This window comes from Bufo gargarizans, chromosome 3 (genome assembly GCF_014858855.1).
Source record: "Bufo gargarizans isolate SCDJY-AF-19 chromosome 3, ASM1485885v1, whole genome shotgun sequence".
Classification (NCBI taxonomy): domain Eukaryota; kingdom Metazoa; phylum Chordata; class Amphibia; order Anura; family Bufonidae; genus Bufo; species Bufo gargarizans.
This window is the reverse complement of record NC_058082.1, coordinates 327,071,037-327,095,011: the sequence shown is the minus strand read 5'-3', so window position 1 is coordinate 327,095,011 and position 23,975 is coordinate 327,071,037. Positions and strand designations below refer to the sequence as shown.

At 44.3% G+C, this 23,975-nt stretch overlaps 1 protein-coding gene across 1 annotated transcript in view; it reads right to left on the bottom strand.

Moving 5' to 3' along the window:
* GRIK3 (glutamate ionotropic receptor kainate type subunit 3) overlaps positions 1-23,975 on the bottom strand; it is a 789,973-nt gene that overhangs the window by 444,995 nt on the left and 321,003 nt on the right. Inside the window, exon 2 of the mRNA XM_044284783.1 lies at positions 21,716-21,892. Within this exon, the coding sequence (XP_044140718.1) occupies positions 21,716-21,892 (177 nt within the window). The remainder of the gene's footprint in view (positions 1-21,715; positions 21,893-23,975) is intronic.

The following is a 23,975-nucleotide window of genomic DNA, read 5'->3' as shown; positions in this document are numbered from 1 at the left end:
CCAGAGGACTCAGGTAGGTCAGTACAGTCGCACCAAACACCACACTACACTACACCCCCCCCGTTCACTTATTAACCCCTTATAAACCCCCGATCACCCATGACCACCCCATATAAACTCCCTGATCACCCCCCTGTCATTGATCACCGCCCTGTCATTGATCACCCCCCTGTCAGGCTCTGTTCAGACGTCCGTATGATTTTTACGGATCCACGGATACATGGATCGGATCCGCAAAAAGCATACGGACGTCTGAATGGAGCCTTACAGGGGGGTGATCAATGACAGGCGGGTGATCACCCATATACACTCCCTGATCACCCCCTGTCATTGATCACCCCCCTGTCATTGATCACTCCCCTGTAAGGCTCCATTCAGACGTCCGCATGCGTTTTGTGGATCCGATCCATGTATCCATGGATCCATAAAAAATCATGCGGATGTCTGAATGGAGCCTTACAGGGGGGGTGATCAGTGACAGGGGGGTGATCACCCTGATTACCCTGATCACCCCCTGTCATTGATAACCCCCCTGTAAGGCTCCATTCAGACGTCCGCATGCGTTCTGTGGATCCGATCCATGTATCCATGGATCCGTAAAAAATCATGCGGATGTCTGAATGGAGCCTTACAGGGTGGGTGATCAGTGACAGGGGGGTGATCACCCTGATCACCCCCTGTCATTGATAACCCCCCTGTAAGGCTCCATTCAGACGTCCGCATGCGTTCTGTGGATCCGATCCATGTATCCATGGATCCGTAAAAAATCATGCGGATGTCTGAATGGAGCCTTACAGGGGGGGTGATCAGTGACAGGGGGGTGATCACCCTGATCACCCCCTGTCATTGATAACCCCCCTGTAAGGCTCCATTCAGATGTCCGCATGCGTTCTGTGGATCCGATCCATGTATCCATGGATCCGTAAAAAATCATGCGGATGTCTGAATGGAGCCTTACAGGGGGGGTGATCAGTGACAGGGGGGTGATCACCCTGATTACCCTGATCACCCCCTGTCTTTGATAACCCCCCTGTAAGGCTCCATTCAGACGTCCGCATGCGTTCTGTGGATCCGATCCATGTATCCATGGATCCGTAAAAAATCATGCGGATGTCTGAATGGAGCCTTACAGGGGGGGGGTGATCAGTGACAGGGGGGTGATCACCCTGATTACCCTGATCACCCCCTGTCATTGATAACCCCCCTGTAAGGCTCCATTCAGACGTCCGCATGCGTTTTGTGGATCCGATCCATGTATCCATGGATCCGTAAAAAATCATGTGGATGTCTGAATGGAGCCTTACAGGGGGGGTGATCAGTGACAGGGGGGTGATCACCCTGATTACCCTGATCACCCCCTGTCATTGATAACCCCCCTGTAAGGCTCCATTCAGACGTCCGCATGCGTTCTGTGGATCCGATCCATGTATCCATGGATCCGTAAAAAATCATGCGGATGTCTGAATGGAGCCTTACAGGGGGGGTGATCAATGACAGGGGGGTGATCAGGGAGTCTATATGGGTGATCACCCCCCTGTCATTGATCACCCCCCTGTCATTGATCACCCCCCCCCCCCCCCGGTAAGGCTCCATTCAGACATTTTTTTTGGCACAAGTTAGCGGAAATTTTTTGTTTGTTTTTGTTTTTGTTTTTTCTTACTAAGTCTCATATTCTACTAACTTGTGTCAAAAAATAAAATCTCACATGGACGCACCATACCCCTCACGGAATCCAAATGCGTAAACATTTTTAGACATTTATATTCCAGACTTCTTCTCACGCTTTAGGGCCCCTAAAAAGCCAGGGCAGTATAAATACCCCACATGTGACCCCATTTCGGAAAGAAGACACCCCAAGGTATTCCGTGAGGGGCATATTGAGTCCATGAAAGATTGAAATTTTTGTCCTAAGTTAGCGGAAAGTGAGACTTTGTGAGAAAAAAAAAAAAAAAAAATCAATATCCGCTAACTTATGCAAAAAAAAAAAATTCTAGGAACTCGCCATGCCCCTCATTGAATACCTTGGGGTGTCTTCTTTCCAAAGTGGGGTCACATGTGGGGTATTTATACTGCCCTGGCTTTTTAGGGGCCCGAAAGTGTGAGAAGAAGTCTGGGATCCAAATGTCTAAAAATGCCCTCCTAAAAGGAATTTGGGCCCCTTTGCCCACCTTGGCTGCAAAAAAGTGTCACACATGTGGTATCGCCGTACTCAGGAGAAGTTGGGGAATGTGTTTTGGGGTGTCATTTTACATATACCCATGCTGGGTGAGAAAAATATCTTGGTCAAATGCCAACTTTGTATAAAAAAATGGGAAAAGTTGTCTTTTGCCAAGATATTTCTCTCACCCAGCATGGGTATATGTAAAATGACCCCCCAAAACACATTACCCAACTTCTCCTGAGTACGGCGATACCACATGTGTGACACTTTTTTGCAGCCAAGGTGGGCAAAGGGGCACCTTTCGGCTTTCGCAGGCCATTTTTTACACATTTTGATTGCAAGGTACTTCTTACACATTTGGGCCCCTAAATTGCCAGGGCAGTATAACTACGCCCAAGTGACCCCATTTTGGAAAGAAGACACCCCAAGGTATTCCGTGAGGGGCACGGCGAGTTCCTAGAATTTTTTATTTTTTGTCACAAGTTAGCGGAAAATGATGATTTTTCATTTTTTTTCTTTTTTCCTTACAAAGTCTCATATTCCACTAACTTGCGACAAAAAATAAAAAATTCTAGGAACTCGCCATGCCCCTCACGGAATACCTTGGGGTGTCTTCTTTCCAAAATGGGGTCACTTGTGGGGTAGTTATACTGCCCTGGCAATTTAGGGGCCCAAATGTGTGAGAAGAACTTTGCAATCAAAATGTGTAGAAAATGCCCTGCAAAATCCGAAAGGTGCACTTTGGAATATGTGCCCCTTTGCCCACCTTGGCAGCAAAAAAGTGTGACACATCTGGTATCGCCGTACTCAGGAGAAGTTGGGCAATGTGTTTTGGGGTGTCATTTTACATATAACCATGCTGGGTGAGAAAAATATCTTGGTCAAATGCCAACTTTGTATAAAAAAATGGGAAAAGTTGTCTTTTGCCAAGATATTTCTCTCACCCAGCATGGGTATATGTAAAATGACACCCCAAAACACATTCCCCAACTTCTCCTGAGTACGGCGATACCAGATGTGTGACACTTTTTTGATGCCAAGGTGGGCAAAGGGGCACATATTCCAAAGTGCACCTTTCGGATTTCACCGGTCATTTTTTACAGATTTTGATTGCAAAGTACTTCTCACACATATGGGCCCCTAAATTGCCAGGGCAGTATAACTACGCCACAAGTGACCCCATTTTGGAAAGAAGACACCCCATGGTATTCCGTGAGGGGCATGGCGAGTTCCTAGAATTTTTTATTTTTTGTCGCAAGTTAGTGGAATATGAGACTTTGTAAGGAAAAAAGAGAAAAAAAAAAAAATCATCATTTTCCGCTAACTTGTGACAAAAAATAAAAAATTCTAGGAACTCGCCATGCCCCTCACGGAATACCTTGGGGTTTCTTCTTTCCAAAATGGGGTCACTTGTGGCGTAGTTATACTGCCCTGGCAATTTAGGGGCCCAAATGTGTGAGAAGTACCTTGCAATCAAAATGTGTAAAAAATGGCCTGCAAAATCTGAAAGGTGCACTTTGGAATATGTGCCCCTTTGCCCACCTTGGCAGCAAAAAAGTGTGACACATCTGATATCGCCGTACTCAGGAGAAGTTGGGGAATGTGTTTTGGGGTGTCATTTTACATATACCCATGCTGGATGAGAGAAATATCTTGGCAAAAGACAACTTTTCCCATTTTTTTATACAAAGTTGGCATTTGACCAAGATATTTTTCTCACCCAGCATGGGTATATGTAAAATGACACCCCAAAACACATTCCCCAACTTCTCCTGAGTACGGCGATACCAGATGTGTCACACTTTTTTGCTGCCAAGGTGGGCAAAGGGGCACATATTCCAAAGTGCACCTTTTGGATTTCACCGGTCATTTTTTACACATTTTGATTGCAAAGTTCTTCTCACACATTTGGGCCCCTAAATTGCCAGGGCAGTATAACTACCCCACAAGTGACCCCATTTTGGAAAGAAGACACCCCAAGGTATTCTGTGAGGGGCATGGTGAGTTCCTAGAATTTTTTATTTTTTGTCGCAAGTTAGTGGAATATGAGACTTTGTAAGAAAAAATTAAAAAAATAAAATCATCATCATTTTCCGCTAACTTGTGACAAAAAATAAAAAGTTCTATGAACTCACTATGCCCATCAGCGAATACCTTAGGGTGTCTACTTTCCGAAATGGGGTCATTTGTGGGGGTTTTACACTGTTTGGGCATTGTAGAACCTCAGGAATCATGACAGGTGCTCAGAAAGTCAGAGCTGTTTCAAAAAGCAGAAATTCACATTTTTGTACCCTAGTTTGTAAATGCTATAACTTTTACCCAAACCATTTTTTTTTTTTGCCCAAACATTTTTTTTTTATCAAAGACATGTAGAACAATACATTTGGCGAAAAATTTATATATGGATGTCGTTTGTTTTGCAAAATTTTTCAGCTGAAAGTGAAAAATGTCATTTTTTTGCAAAAAAATCGTTACATTTTGATTAATAACAAAAAAAGTTAAAATGCCAGCAGCAATGAAATACCACCAAATGAAAGCTCTATTAGTGAGAAGAAAAGGAGGTAAAATTCATTTGTATGGTAAGTTGCATGACCGAGCGATAAACGGTGAAAGTAGTGTAGTGCCGAAGTGTAAAAAGTGCTCTGGTCATGAAGGGGGTTTCACCTAGCGGGGCTGAAGTGGTTAATATGGTATTCTTGTCCGTAGGTTTAGTGTATAGTTTAGTGAGGAATTTTTCCCCAGACCAGACAACCGTGGTATCAAGGAACTGTACCTCAGTATGTGAAAAAATCAATGTGAATTGAAGATCACTATTTATGCTGTTTAAATACATATGAAAGTCAATTAATTCCTTCTCCGTGCCAGTCCAAATGAGGAAGACGTCATCGATATAACGCCACCACCGCAGAACATGTCTGAAGTGGTGTGAAATATAGATGACGTCTTCCTCAAATTTTCGCATAAAAATATTCGCAAACGTTGGGGCCACATTCGACCCCATCGCTACTCCCCTTAATTGCTTATAAAAGGAATCTTGAAACAAGGAATCTTAAAAACAATATAAAAGGAATCTTGAAACAATAATTCCAATGTAGAACAATACGCAAGAGAGATAAAATGAGCACCTGAGCCAACAGACTGGTGCCGCCAAATCCCTTTTTCTGTTATATATATATATATATATATATATACATATACATAAATGATCCATGAATATTGTTTTAGTCCAGCACTTTTCCTCAGCCCTCAAGTCACATAAAGTAAATGTAGCACATTAGTCTACTTTCACACTCGCGTTTTGGCTTTTTGCTTGTGAGATCTGTCAGGGCTCTCACAAGCGGTCTAAAACGAATCAGTTTGCATTCTAATGCATTCTGAATGGAAAAGGATCTACTCAGAATGCATCAGTTTGCCTCTGTTCCGTCTCCATTCTGCTTTGGAGACGGACACCAAATGCTGTTTGCCGTGTTTTGGTGTCTGTCTGATAAAACTGAGCCAAACAGATCCGTTCTGGCACAAAATCTAAGTCAATGGGTACGGATCCGTTTTCACTGACACAATCTGGCACAATAGAAAATGGATCTGTCCTCCATTGACTTTCAATGGTGTTAAAGATGGATCCTTCTTGGCTATGTTAAAGATAATACAAACGGATCCGTTCTGAACGGATCCACACAAAATGTGAGTATGAAAGTAGCCTTAAGTGTGTACTACGACAACTATAGCTCCTGAACTGTACAACAAGGGATAAGTGTCACGGCTGAGGATGGGTAAAATCCTGAGCCGTGCGATGCCAGAAGACGTTAGGCTGCTCGGCCAGGACGACAGGATTAGGGAGCAGGTCATCTCCTAAAGCGTCCCTAACCTGACCCTAACTCCTAGCTGCATGGGCCGACCTTGAAGGTAGGAGGGCCCATGCTCAGGAACCTCGGATCCCTAACTCACCCTCCGACCGGTCCCTGAACTAGGAGTCAAGGTAAGATGGCCTGTTCTTTCTGGACACAGAGGAACAGGGGTCTCACTGGCCAAGCTACAAGGAATGGGGAAACACATACAACATACAGATATGACAGGCAAACTACTAGTTCCACACGTACCTGTCACAGCCACTCTGACTGGAACCCATGCATGCACTACTAATGTCCACAGAACAACCAGAGGACGCAGCACACATAACACACAGGTAACCAGGACATACGTAGTTGCCAATAAACAGAGACAAAGGAAAACATCAACTGAACATCAAGACATAAACTTCACAGATAAACCTATGACCACAAGGGTGGCCCCCACTGGCAGATGATATACACAGGAGGCTGCTCCAGCTAAGCATGGCTGAAGCAACCCACTGACACATGCCAAACACTGAGGTTTTATAGGCCTAAGAGGCCACACCCACACAGACACACCCAGTGTCTCACACACACAGAAAGGGAGTTAACCCTTCCAACACCAGGGAAGGGAAAACACCACTTAAAGGGGAAGTGTCCAAACCAAGATCACACTGTGGCTGTTGCCGCAGGCAACGACATGGGTGCAACCATGTCCTGGGAGTCAGCCCGAAGGCCGGGACACTGCCACCACATGTACACATCCAACCAAAAGTTGCCACGGGCAGCCACAGTGAAGGGAAGAGTCCTAGTGCACACACAACACAAAACACAGTGCACACCAGACAAACAAACACAACACCCAACATGAAGGTTGTTAGGTGCAACCGCATGCCATCCAGCAAGCTGCCCAGCACCGCTCAGGCTGCTCTGCTGAAACCAACAGCATAAAACTAGTTGCCCGCGGCAACCACAAGTGAGGCCACACACCAGCGGCCCTCACCTGTGATTGAACACCAAAACCAAACCACAGGCAACCGCATGCGGTTGAGGAGTCACAACCATAACCGTGGCCGTGACAATAAGTAGACAATGTATATTATTTACTATGGGTTTGTTAAGTGCAATTTAAATCGGTGGGAGGCAAAGATTAATTTTTATTGGTTTAGCTCTGGCCACAATAGACAATGGAATCATAAACTGTCCATGAACTAACTGGATGAGATGGAAACTTGACCACAGAACTCTTGATTATGTGTAGTACTCAAAAGTAAATCAACAAGGATAACTACATGAACAAATTCTACCCTACAACACAAGAAACCATTTGTCTCTATACTCTATGAAACAAAGTATGCATTTAATAGCTTGGTATTGTGAATGTTTTAGATGACTCATTGGTTGCATTTTATAGATACTGTAGAAATCTCTCTTTAATGCCAAATAGTCATGTATTATTAAAATCTCTCTCTCTGAAGGTCAAACCCAAATTTTAGGATGTAGCACATAACTTTAAATTTTCTCTATACAATAAAACCATATACATATGATTATGGTTGAGCGAATTGAAGTGTCCAAAGTGGACTTCGATCTGAATTTCAGGGAAAATTTGATTCGCCGTGAGGCAGAATTTCCTTGTGCTTTGTGGTAACAAACCAATTTTCCCTGAAATGGAGGGGAAAAAAATCATACTCACCTCATCCATTTGCACACGAAGAGCAGGCGCAGTCATCTTAATTTAAAATCCTGCGTGAAATCTCACGTACGGTGACGTATAGGGGTCACCACGCTGGCAGACATGATGACATCATCACGTCAGCACACAAGATTTTGTGCGGTGTCTTAAATCAAGATGATAGCAGCATCTATGCAATCAAGTGGATAATGTGTTTTTTTCCCCCCTACCTGATTTAACCCTGAAAGCCCTCAATGTTCATCACATTGCTGATTGTGACATCTGAGGGGTTCAATGACAGAAGGCAGCGCAATTGTTGTTCCCCATCATTGCACCCGCTAATTACAAAGAAATGTGCTTCATGACAATGTAATTTATCAAGAGGCAAAATTATTTGTGAAATTTTGTCAAGTAGCCGAATTATAGTTTTGATAACTTTGCTCATAACTAGAGTTGAGCGAACACCTGGATGTTCGGGTTCGAGAAGTTCGGCCGAACATCCCGGAAATGTTCGGGTTCGGGATCCGAACCCGATCCGAACTTCGTCCCGAACCCGAACCCCATTGAAGTCAATGGGGACCCGAACTTTTCGGCACTAAAAAGGCTGTAAAACAGCCCAGGAAAGAGCTAGAGGGCTGCAAAAGGCAGCAACATGTAGGTAAATCCCCTGCAAACAAATGTGGATAGGGAAATGAATTAAAATAAAAATTAAATAAATAAAAATTAACCAAAATCAATTGGAGAGAGGTTCCATAGCAGAGAATCTGGCTTCCCGTCACCCACCACTGGAACAGTCCATTCTCAGATATTTAGGCCCCGGCACCCAGGCAGAGGAGAGAGGTCCCGTAACAGAGAATCTGTCTTCATGTCAGCAGAGAATTAGTCTGCATGTCATAGCAGAGAATGAGGCTTCACGTCAGCCACCACTGCAACAGTCCATTGGCATATATTTAGGCCCAGCACCCAGGCAGAGGAGGGAGGTCCCGTAACAGAGAATCTGTCTTCATGTCAGCAGAGAATTAGTCTGCATGTCATAGCAGAGAATGAGGCTTCACGTCAGCCACCACTGCAACAGTCCATTGGCATATATTTAGGCCCAGCACACACACAGGCAGAGGAGAGAGGTCCCGTAACAGAGAATCTGGCTTCATGTCAGCAGAGAATCAGTCTGCATGTCATAGCAGAGAATGAGGCTTCACGTCAGCCACCACTGCAACAGTCCATTGGCATATATTTAGGCCCAGCACACACACAGGCAGAGGAGAGAGGTCCCGTAACAGAGAATCTGGCTTCATGTCAGCAGAGAATCAGTCTGCATGTCATAGCAGAGAATGAGGCTTCACGTCAGCCACCACTGCAACAGTCCATTGGCATATATTTAGGCCCAGCACACACACAGGCAGAGGAGAGAGGTCCCGTAACAGAGAATCTGTCTTCATGTCAGCAGAGAATTAGTCTGCATGTCATAGCAGAGAATGAGGCTTCACGTCAGCCACCACTGCAACAGTCCATTGGCATATATTTAGGCCCAGCACACACACAGGCAGAGGAGAGAGGTCCCGTAACAGAGAATCTGGCTTCATGTCAGCAGAGAATCAGTCTGCATGTCATAGCAGAGAATGAGGCTTCACGTCAGCCACCACTGCAACAGTCCATTGGCATATATTTAGGCCCAGCACACACACAGGCAGAGGAGAGAGGTCCCGTAACAGAGAATCTGGCTTCATGTCAGCAGAGAATCAGTCTGCATGTCATAGCAGAGAATGAGGCTTCACGTCAGTCACCACTGCAACAGTCCATTGGCATATATTTAGGCCCAGCACACACACAGGCAGAGGAGAGAGGTCCCGTAACAGAGAATCTGTCTTCATGTCAGCAGAGAATCAGTCTGCATGTCATAGCAGAGAATGAGGCTTCACGTCAGCCACCACTGCAACAGTCCATTGGCATATATTTAGGCCCAGCACCCAGGCAGAGGAGGGAGGTCCCGTAACAGAGAATCTGTCTTCATGTCAGCAGAGAATTAGTCTGCATGTCATAGCAGAGAATGAGGCTTCACGTCAGCCACCACTGCAACAGTCCATTGGCATATATTTAGGCCCAGCACCCAGGCAGAGGAGGGAGGTCCCGTAACAGAGAATCTGTCTTCATGTCAGCAGAGAATTAGTCTGCATGTCATAGCAGAGAATGAGGCTTCACGTCAGCCACCACTGCAACAGTCCATTGGCATATATTTAGGCCCAGCACACACACAGGCAGAGGAGAGAGGTCCCGTAACAGAGAATCTGGCTTCATGTCAGCAGAGAATCAGTCTGCATGTCATAGCAGAGAATGAGGCTTCACGTCAGCCACCACTGCAACAGTCCATTGGCATATATTTAGGCCCAGCACACACACAGGCAGAGGAGAGAGGTCCCGTAACAGAGGATCTGGCTTCATGTCAGCAGAGAATCAGTCTGCATGTCATAGCAGAGAATCAGGCTTCACGTCAGCCACCACTGCAACAGTCCATTGTCATAAATTTAGGCCCAGCACCCAGGCAGAGGAGAGAGGTCCCGTAACAGACAATCTGGCTTCATGTCAGCAGAGAATTAGTCTGCATGTCATAGCAGAGAATGAGGCTTCACGTCAGCCACCACTGCAACAGTCCATTGGCATATATTTAGGCCTAGCACACAGGCAGAGGAGAGAGGTCCCGTAACAGACAATCTGGCTTCATGTCAGCAGAGAATCAGTCTGCATGTCATAGCAGAGAATGAGGCTTCACGTCACCCACCACTGCAACAGTCCATTGGCATATATTTAGGCCTAGCACACAGGCAGAGCAGAGAGGTCCCGTAACAGACAATCTGGCTTCATGACAGCAGAGAATCAGTCTGCATGTCATAGCAGAGAATCAGGCTTCACGTCAGCCACCACTGCAACAGTCCATTGTCATAAATTTAGGCCCAGCACCCAGGCAGAGGAGAGAGGTCCCGTAACAGAGGATCTGGCTTCATGTCAGCAGAGAATCAGTCTGCATGTCATAGCAGAGAATCAGGCTTCACGTCAGCCACCACTGCAACAGTCCATTGTCATAAATTTAGGCCCAGCACCCAGGCAGAGGAGAGAGGTCCCGTAACAGACAATCTGGCTTCATGTCAGCAGAGAATTAGTCTGCATGTCATAGCAGAGAATGAGGCTTCACGTCAGCCACCACTGCAACAGTCCATTGGCATATATTTAGGCCTAGCACACAGGCAGAGGAGAGAGGTCCCGTAACAGACAATCCGGCTTCATGTCAGCAGAGAATCAGTCTGCATGTCATAGCAGAGAATGAGGCTTCACGTCACCCACCACTGCAACAGTCCATTGGCATATATTTAGGCCTAGCACACAGGCAGAGCAGAGAGGTCCCGTAACAGACAATCTGGCTTCATGACAGCAGAGAATCAGTCTGCATGTCATAGCAGAGAATGAGGCTTCACGTCACCCACCACTGCAACAGTCCATTGGCATATATTTAGGCCTAGCACACAGGCAGAGCAGAGAGGTCCCGTAACAGACGATCTGGCTTCATGTCAGCAGAGAATCAGTCTGCATGTCATAGCAGAGAATGAGGCTTCACGTCAGCCACCACTGCAACAGTCCATTGGCATATATTTAGGCCTAGCACACAGGCAGAGGAGAGAGGTCCCGTAACAGACAATCTGGCTTCATGTCAGCAGAGAATCAGTCTGCATGTCATAGCAGAGAATGAGGCTTCACGTCACCCACCACTGCAACAGTCCATTGGCATATATTTAGGCCTAGCACACAGGCAGAGCAGAGAGGTCCCGTAACAGACAATCTGGCTTCATGACAGCAGAGAATCAGTCTGCATGTCATAGCAGAGAATGAGGCTTCACGTCACCCACCACTGCAACAGTCCATTGGCATATATTTAGGCCTAGCACACAGGCAGAGCAGAGAGGTCCCGTAACAGACGATCTGGCTTCATGTCAGCAGAGAATCAGTCTGCATGTCATAGCAGAGAATCAGGCTTCACGTCAGCCACCACTGCAACAGTCCATTGTCATAAATTTAGGCCCAGCACCCAGGCAGAGGAGAGAGGTCCCGTAACAGACAATCTGGCTTCATGTCAGCAGAGAATTAGTCTGCATGTCATAGCAGAGAATCAGGCTTCATGTCAGCCACCACTGCAACAGTCCATTGGCATATATTTAGGCCTAGCACACAGGCAGAGGAGAGGTTCATTCAACTTTGGGTAGCCTCGCAATATAATGGTAAAATGAAAATAAAAATAGGATTGAATGAGGAAGTGCCCTGGAGTCCAATAATATATGGTTATGGGGAGGTAGTTAATGTCTAATCTGGACAAGGGACGGACAGGTCCTGTGGGATCCATGCCTGGTTCATTTTTATGAACGTCAGCTTGTCCACATTGGCTGTAGACAGGCGGCTGCGTTTGTCTGTAATGACGCCCCCTGCCGTGCTGAATACACGTTCAGACAAAACGCTGGCTGCCGGGCAGGCCAGCACCTCCAAGGCATAAAAGGCTAGCTCTGGCCACGTGGACAATTTAGAGACCCAGAAGTTGAATGGGGCCGAACCATCAGTCAGTACGTGGAGGGGTGTGCACACGTACTGTTCCACCATGTTAGTGAAATGTTGCCTCCTGCTAACACGTTGCGTATCAGGTGGTGGTGCAGTTAGCTGTGGCGTGTTGACAAAAGTTTTCCACATCTCTGCCATGCTAACCCTGCCCTCAGAGGAGCTGGCCGTGACACAGCTGCCTTGGCGACCTCTTGCTCCTCCTCTGCCTTGGCCTTGGGCTTCCACTTGTTCCCCTGTGACATTTGGGAATGCTCTCAGTAGCGCGTCTACCAACGTGCGCTTGTACTCGCGCATCTTCCTATCACGCTCCAGTGCAGGAAGTAAGGTGGGCACATTGTCTTTGTAGCGTGGATCCAGCAGGGTGGCAACCCAGTAGTCCGCACAGGTTAAAATGTGGGCAACTCTGCTGTCGTTGCGCAGGCACTGCAGCATGTAGTCGCTCATGTGTGCCAGGCTGCCCAGGGGTAAGGACAAGCTGTCCTCTGTGGGAGGCGTATCGTCATCGTCCTGCCTTTCCCCCCAGCCACGCACCAGTGATGGATCCGAGCTGCGTTGGGTGCCACCCCGCTGTGACCATGCTTCATCCTCATCCTCCTCCACCTCCTCCTCATCCTCGTCCTCCTCGTCCTCCAGTAGTGGGCCCTGGCTGGCCACATTTGTACCTGGCCTCTGCTGTTGCCAAAAACCTCCCTCTGAGTCACTTCGAAGAGACTGGCCTGAAAGTGCTAAAAATGACCCCTCTTCCTCCTCCTCCTCCTCCTCCTGGGCCACCTCCTCTTCCATCATCGCCCTAAGTGTTTTCTCAAGGAGACATAGAAGTGGTATTGTAACGCTGATAACGGTGTCATCGCCACTGGCCATGTTGGTGGAGTACTCGAAACAGCGCAACAGGGCACACAGGTCTCGCATGGAGGCCCAGTCATTGGTGGTGAAGTGGTGCTGTTCTGTAGTGCGACTGACCCGTGCGTGCTGCAGCTGAAACTCCACTATGGCCTGCTGCTGCTCGCACAGTCTGTCCAGCATGTGCAAGGTGGAGTTCCACCTGGTGGGCACGTCGCATATGAGGCGGTGAGCGGGAAGGCCGAAGTTACGCTGTAGCGCAGACAGGCGAGCAGCAGCAGGATGTGAACGCCGGAAGCGCGAACAGACGGCCCGCACTTTATGCAGCAGCTCTGACATGTCGGGGTAGTTGTGAATGAACTTCTGCACCACCAAATTCAGCACATGCGCCAAGCAAGGGATGTGCGTCAAATTGGCTAGTCCCAGAGCTGCAACGAGATTTCGCCCATTATCACACACCACCAGGCCGGGCTTGAGGCTCACCGGCAGCAACCACTCGTCGGTCTGTTGTTCAATACCCCGCCACAACTCCTGTGCGGTGTGGGGCCTGTCCCCCAAACATATGAGTTTCAGAATGGCCTGCTGACGTTTACCCCGGGCTGTGCTGAAGTTGGTGGTGAAGGTGTGTGGCTGACTGGATGAGCAGGTGGAAGAAGAGGAGGAGGAAGCCGAGAAGGAGGAGGTGGCAACAGGAGGCAAAGAATGTTGCCCTGCGATCCTTGGCGGCGGAAGGACGTGCGCCAAACAGCTCTCCGCCTGGGGCCCAGCTGCCACTACATTTACCCAGTGTGCAGTTAGGGAGATATAGCGTCCCTGGCCGTGCTTACTGGTCCACGTATCTGTGGTTAGGTGGACCTTGCTACAGATGGCGTTGCGCAGTGCACACTTGATTTTATCGGATACTTGGTTGTGCAGGGAAGGCACGGCTCTCTTGGAGAAGTAGTGCCGGCTGGGAACAACATACTGTGGGACAGCAAGCGACATGAGCTGTTTGAAGCTGTCTGTGTCCACCAGCCTAAATGACAGCATTTCATAGGCCAGTAGTTTAGAAATGCTGGCATTCAGGGCCAGGGATCGAGGGTGGCTAGGTGGGAATTTACGCTTTCTATCAAATGTTTGTGAGATGGAGAGCTGAACGCTGGCGTGTGACATGGTTGAGACGCTTGGTGACGGAGGTGGTGGTGGTGGTGTTGGTGGTACATCCCCTGTTTGCTGGGCGGCAGGTGCCAACGTTCCTCCAGAGGCGGAGGAAGAGGCCGAGGCGGCAGCAGCAGAATAGGCCGAGGCGGCAGCAGCAGAAGAGGTAGCAGGGGGAGCCTGAGTGACTTCCTTGGTTTTAAGGTGTTTACTCCACTGCAGTTCATGCTTTGCATGCAGGTGCCTGGTCATGCAGGTTGTGCTCAGGTTCAGAACGTTAATGCCTCGCTTCAGGCTCTGATGGCACAGCGTGCAAACCACCTGGGTCTTGTCGTCAGCACATTGTTTGAAGAAGTGCCATGCCAGGGAACTCCTTGAAGCTGCCTTTGGGGTGCTCGGTCCCAGATGGCGGCGGTCAGTAGCAGGCGGAGTCTCTTGGCGGCGGGTGTTCTGCTTTTGCCCACTGCTCCCTCTTTTGCTACGCTGTTGGCTCGGTCTCACCACTGCCTCTTCCTCCGAACTGTGAAAGTCAGTGGCACGACCTTCATTCCATGTGGGGTCTAGGACCTCATCGTCCCCTGCATCGTCTTCCACCCAGTCTTGATCCCTGACCTCCTGTTCAGTCTGCACACTGCAGAAAGACGCAGCAGTTGGCACCTGTGTTTCGTCATCATCAGAGACATGCTGAGGTGGTATTCCCATGTCCTCATCATCAGGAAACATAAGTGGTTGTGCGTCAGTGCATTCTATGTCTTTCACCGCTGGGGAAGGGCTAGGTGGATGCCCTTGGGAAACCCTGCCAGCGGAGTCTTCAAACAGCATAAGAGACTGCTGCATAACTTGAGGCTGAGACAGTTTCCCTGGTATGCATGGGGGTGATGTGACAGACTGATGGGGTTGGTTTTCAGGCGCCATCTGTGCGCTTTCTGCAGAAGACTGGGTGGGAGATAATGTGAACGTGCTGGATCCACTGTCGGCCACCCAATTGACTAATGCCTGTACCTGCTCAGGCCTTACCATCCTTAGAACGGCATTGGGCCCCACCATATATCGCTGTAAATTCTGGCGGCTACTGGGACCTGAGGTAGTTGGTACACTAGGACGTGTGGATGTGGCAGAACGGCCACGTCCTCTCCCAGCACCAGAGGGTCCACTAACACCACCACGACCATGTCCACGTCCGCGTCCCTTACTAGATGTTTTTCTCATTGTTATGGTTCACCACAACAACAAATATATTATTTGGCCCAATGTATTGTATTCAAATTCAGCGGGATATAAATTTGAGGCCTAGTATTTAGGCGCTGGGTGACCGGTATGGATTTAGTGACAGAATTAGACTTGGAAATGCACAGAAGCGTGTGTGTGTGAAGTTATTCTGAATGACCCAATGTGCACCTTGAATATTATATACCCTTTTAGGGATAGATTTCAAATAGCTCTGATATAGCAGAAACCACTAAATTATGAAATTGCTAAATTGGGAATTGTATTTCAACCCAGAACAAAAAATGTGCTTTGACGGACACTAAATAACTTTCCCAGCCACAACAGGACAGCGTTAACGAGAGATTTAGCAGGATATAAATTTGAGGCCTAGTATTTAGGCGCTGGGTGACCGGTATGGATTTAGTGACAGAATTAGACTTGGAAATGCACAGAAGCGTGTGTGTGTGAAGTTATTCTGAATGACCCAATGTGCACCTTGAATATTATATACCCTTTTAGGGATAGATTTCAAATAGCTCTGATATAGCAGAAACCACTAAATTATGAAATTGCTAAATTGGGAATTGTATTTCAACCCAGAACAAAAAATGTGCTTTGACGGACACTAAATAACTTTCCCAGCCACAACAGGACAGCGTTAACGAGAGATTTAGCAGGATATAAATTTGAGGCCTAGTATTTAGGCGCTGGGTGACAGGTATGGGTTTAGTGACAGAATTAGACTTAGAAATACACAGTAGCGGGTGTGTGTGAAGTTATTCTGAATGACCCAATGTGCACCTTGAATATTATATACCCTTTTAGGGATAGATTTCAAATAGCTCTGATATAGCAGAAACCACTAAATTATGAAATTGCTAAATTGGGAATTGTATTTCAACCCAGAACAAAAAATGTGCTTTGACGGACACTAAATAACTTTCCCAGCCACAACAGGACAGCGTTAACGAGAGATTTAGCAGGATATAAATTTGAGGCCTAGTATTTAGGCGCTGGGTGACAGGTATGGGTTTAGTGACAGAATTAGACTTAGAAATACACAGTAGCGGGTGTGTGTGAAGTTATTCTGAATGACCCAATGTGCACCTTGAATATTATATACCCTTTTAGGGATAGATTTCAAATAGCTCTGATATAGCAGAAACCACTAAATTATGAAATTGCTAAATTGGGAATTGTATTTCAACCCAGAACAAGAAATGTGCTTGAACGGACACTAAATAACTCGCCCAGCTACAGCACTAAGGACAGATTTAGCTGGATATAAATTTGAGGCCTAGTATTTAGGCGCTGGGTGACAGGTATGGGTTTAGTGACAGAATTAGACTTGGAAATGCACAGTAGCGGGTGTGTGAAGTTATTCTGAATGTCCCTATGTGCACCTTCAATATGATCTACCCTTTTAGGGATAGATTTCAAATAGCTCTGATATAGCAGAAACCACTAAATTATGAAATTGCTAAATTGGGAATTGTATTTCAACCCAGAACAAGAAATGTGCTTGAACGGACACTAAATAACTCGCCCAGCTACAGCACTAAGGACAGATTTAGCTGGATATAAATTTGAGGCCTAGTATTTAGGCGCTGGGTGACAGGTATGGGTTTAGTGCCAGAATTAGACTTGGAAATACACAGTAGCGGGTGTGTGTGAAGTTATTCTGAATGACCCAATGTGCACCTTGAATATTATATACCCTTTTAGGGATAGATTTCAAATAGCTCTGATATAGCAGAAACCACTAAATTATGAAATTGCTAAATTGGGAATTGTATTTCAACCCAGAACAAGAAATGTGCTTGAACGGACACTAAATAACTCGCCCAGCTACAGCACTAAGGACAGATTTAGCTGGATATAAATTTGAGGCCTAGTATTTAGGCGCTGGGTGACAGGTATGGGTTTAGTGACAGAATTAGACTTGGAAATGCACAGTAGCGGGTGTGTGAAGTTATTCTGAATGTCCCTATGTGCACCTTCAATATGATCTACCCTTTTAGGGATAGATTTCAAATAGCTCTGATATAGCAGAAACCACTAAATTATGAAATTGCTAAATTGGGAATTGTATTTCAACCCAGAACAAGAAATGTGCTTGAACGGACACTAAATAACTCGCCCAGCTACAGCACTAACGACAGATTTAGCTGGATATAAATTTGAGGCCTAGTATTTAGGCGCTGGGTGACAGGTATGGGTTTAGTGACAGAATTAGACTTGGAAATACACAGTAGCGGGTGTGTGTGAAGTTATTCTGAATGACCCAATGTGCACCTTGAATATTATATACCCTTTTAGGGATAGATTTCAAATAGCTCTGATATAGCAGAAACCACTAAATTATGAAATTGCTAAATTGGGAATTGTATTTCAACCCAGAACAAGAAATGTGCTTGAACGGACACTAAATAACTCGCCCAGCTACAGCACTAAGGACAGATTTAGCTGGATATAAATTTGAGGCCTAGTATTTAGGCGCTGGGTGACAGGTATGGGTTTAGTGACAGAATTAGACTTGGAAATGCACAGTAGCGGGTGTGTGAAGTTATTCTGAATGTCCCTATGTGCACCTTCAATATGATCTACCCTTTTAGGGATAGATTTCAAATAGCTCTGATATAGCAGAAACCACTAAATTATGAAATTGCTAAATTGGGAATTGTATTTCAACCCAGAACAAGAAATGTGCTTGAACGGACACTAAATAACTCGCCCAGCTACAGCACTAACGACAGATTTAGCTGGATATGAATTTGAGGCCTAGTATTTAGGCGCTGGGTGACAGGTATGGGTTTAGTGACAGAATTAGACTTGGAAATACACAGTAGCGGGTGTGTGTGAAGTTATTCTGAATGACCCAATGTGCACCTTGAATATTATATACCCTTTTAGGGATAGATTTCAAATAGCTCTGATATAGCAGAAACCACTAAATTATGAAATTGCTAAATTGGGAATTGTATTTCAACCCAGAACAAAAAATGTGCTTTGACGGACACTAAATAACTTTCCCAGCCACAACAGGACAGCGGTAACGAGAGATTTAGCGGGATATAAATTTGAGGCCTAGTATTTAGGCGCTGGGTGACCGGTATGGATTTAGTGACAGAATTAGACTGGGATATGGCCAAAAAATAACCACACTATTGCTGGTTAAATGCACTTGGTGATGGGCGCAGCTTGCCCCTGATGTAGTATATGGCCAAAAAATGAACAGACTATTGCTGGTTAAATGCACTTGGTGTCACAGCTTGACCAACCACACTACTGAGGGTTAAATGCACTTGGTGACGGGCGCAGCTTGCCCCTGATGTAGTATATGGCCAAAAAATGAACAGACTATTGCTGGTTAAATGCACTTGGTGACGGGCGCAGCTTGCCCCTGATTTAGTATATGGCCAAAAAATGAACAGACTATTGCTGGTTAAATGCACTTGGTGTGATAGCTTGACCAACCACACTACTGAGGGTTAAATGCACTTGGTGACGGGCGCAGCTTGCCCCTGATGTAGTATATGGCCAAAAAATAAACAGACTATTGCTGGTTAAATGCACTTGGTGTGACAGCTTCACCCTGATGTAGGCTTTAGCCAAAAAACAAACGCACCATTGAGGGTTAAATGCACTTGGTGACAGGCGCAGCTTGCCCCTGATGTAGTATATGGCCAAAAAATAAACAGACTATTGCTGGTTAAATGCACTTGGTGTGACAGCTTCACCCTGATGTAGGCTTTAGCCAAAAAACAACCACACCATTGAGGGTTAAATGCACTTGGTCGCAGCTTGTGCTGGCGCACCACAAGACACAAAATGGCCGCCGATCACCCCAGAAAAATGTGACTGACAAACGGTCTGGGCAGCCTAAAAACAGTGAGCAATTGAGGATCAGCAGCTCAATGATCCACAGCTGCAGATCGATCAGTTAATCAAGTCCTTTGGAGGAGTTAATCTGCCTAATCTCGCCCTACTGTCGCAGCCGCAACCTCTCCCTACGCTAATCAGAGCAGAGTGACGGGCGGCGCTATGTGACTCCAGCTTAAATAGAGGCTGGGTCACATGGTGCTCTGGCCAATCACAGCCATGCCAATAGTAGGCATGGCTGTGATGGCCTCTTGGGGCAAGTAGTATGACGCTTGTTGATTGGCTGCTTTGCAGCCTTTCAAAAAGCGCCAAGAAAGCGTCACAAAAGCGCGAAGAAAGCGACGAACACCGAACCCGAACCCGGACTTTTACGAAAATGTCCGGGTTCGGGTCCGTGTCACGGACACCCCAAAATTCGGTACGAACCCGAACTATACAGTTCGAGTTCGCTCATCCCTACTCATAACTACATATGATCAGAAAGATATCTTAAAGTGTCAATAAAATTCTAAGGAATTAAATACAAACCTACGAGGGATATATATGGAACTGACAGCCAATTGCATTTATCTTATTCAGATTTAAGACATCTGTTTTAATCCCTTCACACACCTTCACGTACCTATGCATCTGAGATGTGTGAGGGTTGTGTGTAGTAGGTTCACGAGCAGTACCCACTCAATATGAGGTGAGTACTGACTATGTATTACAATTAATGCTCAATTGCAATGATCAGAGTGGGAAGTGACTCCAATCCTGGTCTTTTGATGCAGTAATCAGTAGATCACCTAAGTGGTCAGTAAGTGGAAGAGAGCGTGAAGTTTGTGAAGGCTCTTAGGCATGCTATAGGAAAACACCTGTTAAGCCTTGCCTACAGCAGGGCTTAATAGCAAGTGTGGAGATTCCCCATAGACTTCAAAAGTGTACTACTACAGTCTATTGTATTAGTGATCGAACAATTGCATGTTCAAGTTCCCCAAAAATATCTAAATGAAAAAAAAAAGTTTATTTTTTTAATTAGAAAAGCTAAATAATTCAAAATTCTAATCAACCCTTTACTCATTTGATATGCAAAAATAAATATAAAAAAACAGACACAATTGATCTAAAATAGTTGTATCTAAAAATGTCAGAACTATTAAAATAAAAAAGTATGTATCCTGCATGGTGAATGCCATAATGGGAAAAAAAATCTAAATGCTTGATAAAAAACTAATTAATAAAAAGTTATACAAAAGTTGTATGTATCCCACAATGATACTAATGAAAACTACAGTTTATCCCACAAAAAACAAGCCTTAATATAGCAATAAGAAATATGTGAAAACTTGTAGTGGCAAAATATTTCAAAAAGGCTTTAATTTTTAAAAGTAGTAAAACATCATAAAACAATAAATCTGTTATCAATGTAGTCGTACTGACCTGTAGTAATGAGCGGTAGGGGTCATATTCGAATTTGCGATATTTCACAAATATTTTGTCAAATATTCATTATATTCTACATTTTTTTTACTTGAAAAATCGTCAAGGTAATGATTCGCATATTAGGCGATCAATACAGGCGTGGGTCAAAAACAAATAGAAGATAGTGCTATATATTCGTTTTTTTAGAATATTCATCATTTTTTTCCATCTAAATTTATGACAAGCAACTTAAGCAGGGAGGAATCATGACTTAAGATGGAAAAAAATTACGAATATTCTAAAAAACGAATATATAGCACAATATCAAATATAGTGCGATATATTTGTTTTTTAGAATATTCGTTATTTTTTCCATCTGAAGTCATGATTATGAATTCAAAAAAATGAATATATTGCACTATATTAAATATAGTAAAAAAAAATATGAATATGGAAAAAAATACGAATATTCTAAAAAATTATAGTGCTATTTATTCGCTTTTGACCCACGCCTGTATTGATCTTGTAATATTTGCATATTACGTGATCATTACCTTGAAGATTTTTCTAGTAAAAAAATGACGAATATTCAAAAAATTTATATATAGCACTATATGCAAAATATTTGCAAAATTCACAAAAAATATTAGTAATTTGAATATTCACGCTCAACACTACTGACCTGTAGAATAACATACTTATATAATTTTTAGCAGACAATGAACAATGTAAAAACAAAACCCCAAAAACTTTGATGATTTTTTTTGCCCCACAAATAATTTCTTTTTCAATTTTTTCTGTATAATATATGGCAAATTAAATGTAAAAAAAATGCAAATTGTCCTACAAAAACAAGCCCTCATACAACTATGTGAACAGAAAAGATAAACATTTCTGGTTCTTAGAAGGTGGAGCAGAAAAAATGAAAATTCATATAAAACTCTGTTCCCAAAGGAGTTAATATATTATAAAACCTCCGACCTTTCCTGTTGGCTTCAAAACTGTCATAGAGATTGATTCTCTGAATATCGTAGGTCAGTGTTGTGTTTGGTAATAGCGTTCGATTTCTGTTGATGATGTTTGCAGCAAATCTAAAGGCTTGTTCTTCTGCACTGACAATCTGCCCAGTGGGTCCTTCCAGAAACTCAAAGATGCCTCCTGTAAATACAATAGAGCACACTTAGACAAGTGATCCTTGATCTGACTAAATGCACGTATGCGCAAATACATTATGCAGAAAGATAAGATGTAATATTTACAGCCAGCCAAGAAATGCGAATAGTTAAAGGGATTTCAGGGACGCAGGGAGCCTTGCAAACCCACCTTGATTACTCATATCTTGCCTGTAGAAGACAGTTTATAATTAGGGTTGAGCGAACCCATACTGCAAAGTTCGGGTTCGTACCGAACTTTGTGAGTTTGGGTACCCGGACCCGAACCTGGAATTTTTCACTGAAGTTCAGGTTCGGTGTTGAGGTGATTTTATTATTAGACAGAATGCTAAATAAAATAGCAATTGAGGGGTTAAGCGTGGTGAGCAGGTGACCTCATCGCAGGTCCTTTTGCAGGTCCTGAAGAAAGAAGAGGATACCGTCTGCACAATCAAGAGGATGAGGTGAGTTTCTTTTTTTATTGTTTTTAACCCCTCAATTGCCATTTTATTTAGCATTCTGTCTAATAATACAATCACCTGATCTTAAGAATGCTATTATTTTCCATTGTAAACAATGTTATAATGGAAAATAATAAAGTAAAGTTCGGGTCCCCATTGACTTTAATGGGTTCGGGGTTAAGTTCGGGTCCCGAGCCTGAACTTTGACCTGAAGTTCGGCCAAACCCGGCGAACCCTAACTTCCACGGGTTCGCTCATTCCTATTTGTAGGATAACATCTCAAAGTTCCTTTTCTGAAAATTCTGCATACACCGACCTCACATGCTTAACCAGGTTTTTAGCTTGGGCAATATTTGACCTCCACAGCCCAGGATTGGGGAAGTGCTGTAGACAGGGCCAGAATAATTTGCCTCCATGACATATGCCCACACGAGGTGGATTTCTGACTTTGCGCATGTGCCACTGAGGCAAATAGTTCTGGCACCATTTTCGGAAGAATAGCATCACGTGGCCAATCCAAGCAACTTCAAGTTAATAAGAATATTGTAAACTTTCTTCTAAATGTGAGATATTTGTGGGGTCTGCTGAGTCCAATAAACTTTAAAGAATAGTAATTTGAGGTTCTTTGAAACATCTTTGCCTGTGCAACACAATTCAAACAATAAAATCATGATAAAGCAAATTTGGTGTATTAGTTGAGAAAAATTTGTACAGTTTTCCAAAGACTGAGGAAGCTAAAAGTGCACATGTAAATGACATTTGGCTTACTCTTTGATCTGCAGTTAACTATTTCAATGAACAACAATCTTTGAGGTTGGATGAAAAGATTGATTGTCTTGATCTGAGAACATTGAACTTTTTTTTTTTTTTTTTATGTTGGATAAAGTATACCTAGCATTTTCAAATCTAGCATACAAATCTACACATTTTTTAAAGCATTAAAAAGCATTGGGGATAATGTAATTATGAATGCAGGAATCTCTCATTTTAATGATAAAAAAATATGAGAACGGAGACTAATCTTATACGGAAAGGTTCCATTTGCAGATCTTTATAGATAAGTTTATGAAACATACCTTACGTTTGTACCCTGATACTTGGTATTTGTGAACCATGAACATATTTTACAGAATCTTTCATCTGTATGGCCAGCAACTATAGTATGGTAAGGTAAGAACACACAAATAAAACAGAGGTAGCACTAGGGCCACATGGTCTTCTATCCCCTAGTTTAAGCAGTTATCAATTTATGTTGCATTTCTGTGCTTTAGAAATGAAATACATTGCTGTAAGTTAATGGAATTCCATGTCTGTTAAAATATGCCTTTTACTCCATCTGGACAGTGCACTATTGATTTGTCTGGTGTGTATTATAATGGTAATGCCCCACATACCACCTGTGTGACACAATGTAGATGTAATATTAATCACTATGTTATAATATTATTATGTTACTATCTAGTGATCATATTTGGGCATGCTATGTTGGTAATATTGGGTCTGGTATGGATGGAAATGTATTGCCATGATATGGTAGTATTATGAGGTTTTTGTAAAGTGGTCTAATGCAGCATTGGTATGGTTTTAGTATATGAATATTCTTTGAAGGTGTGCCATTTTATATTGATT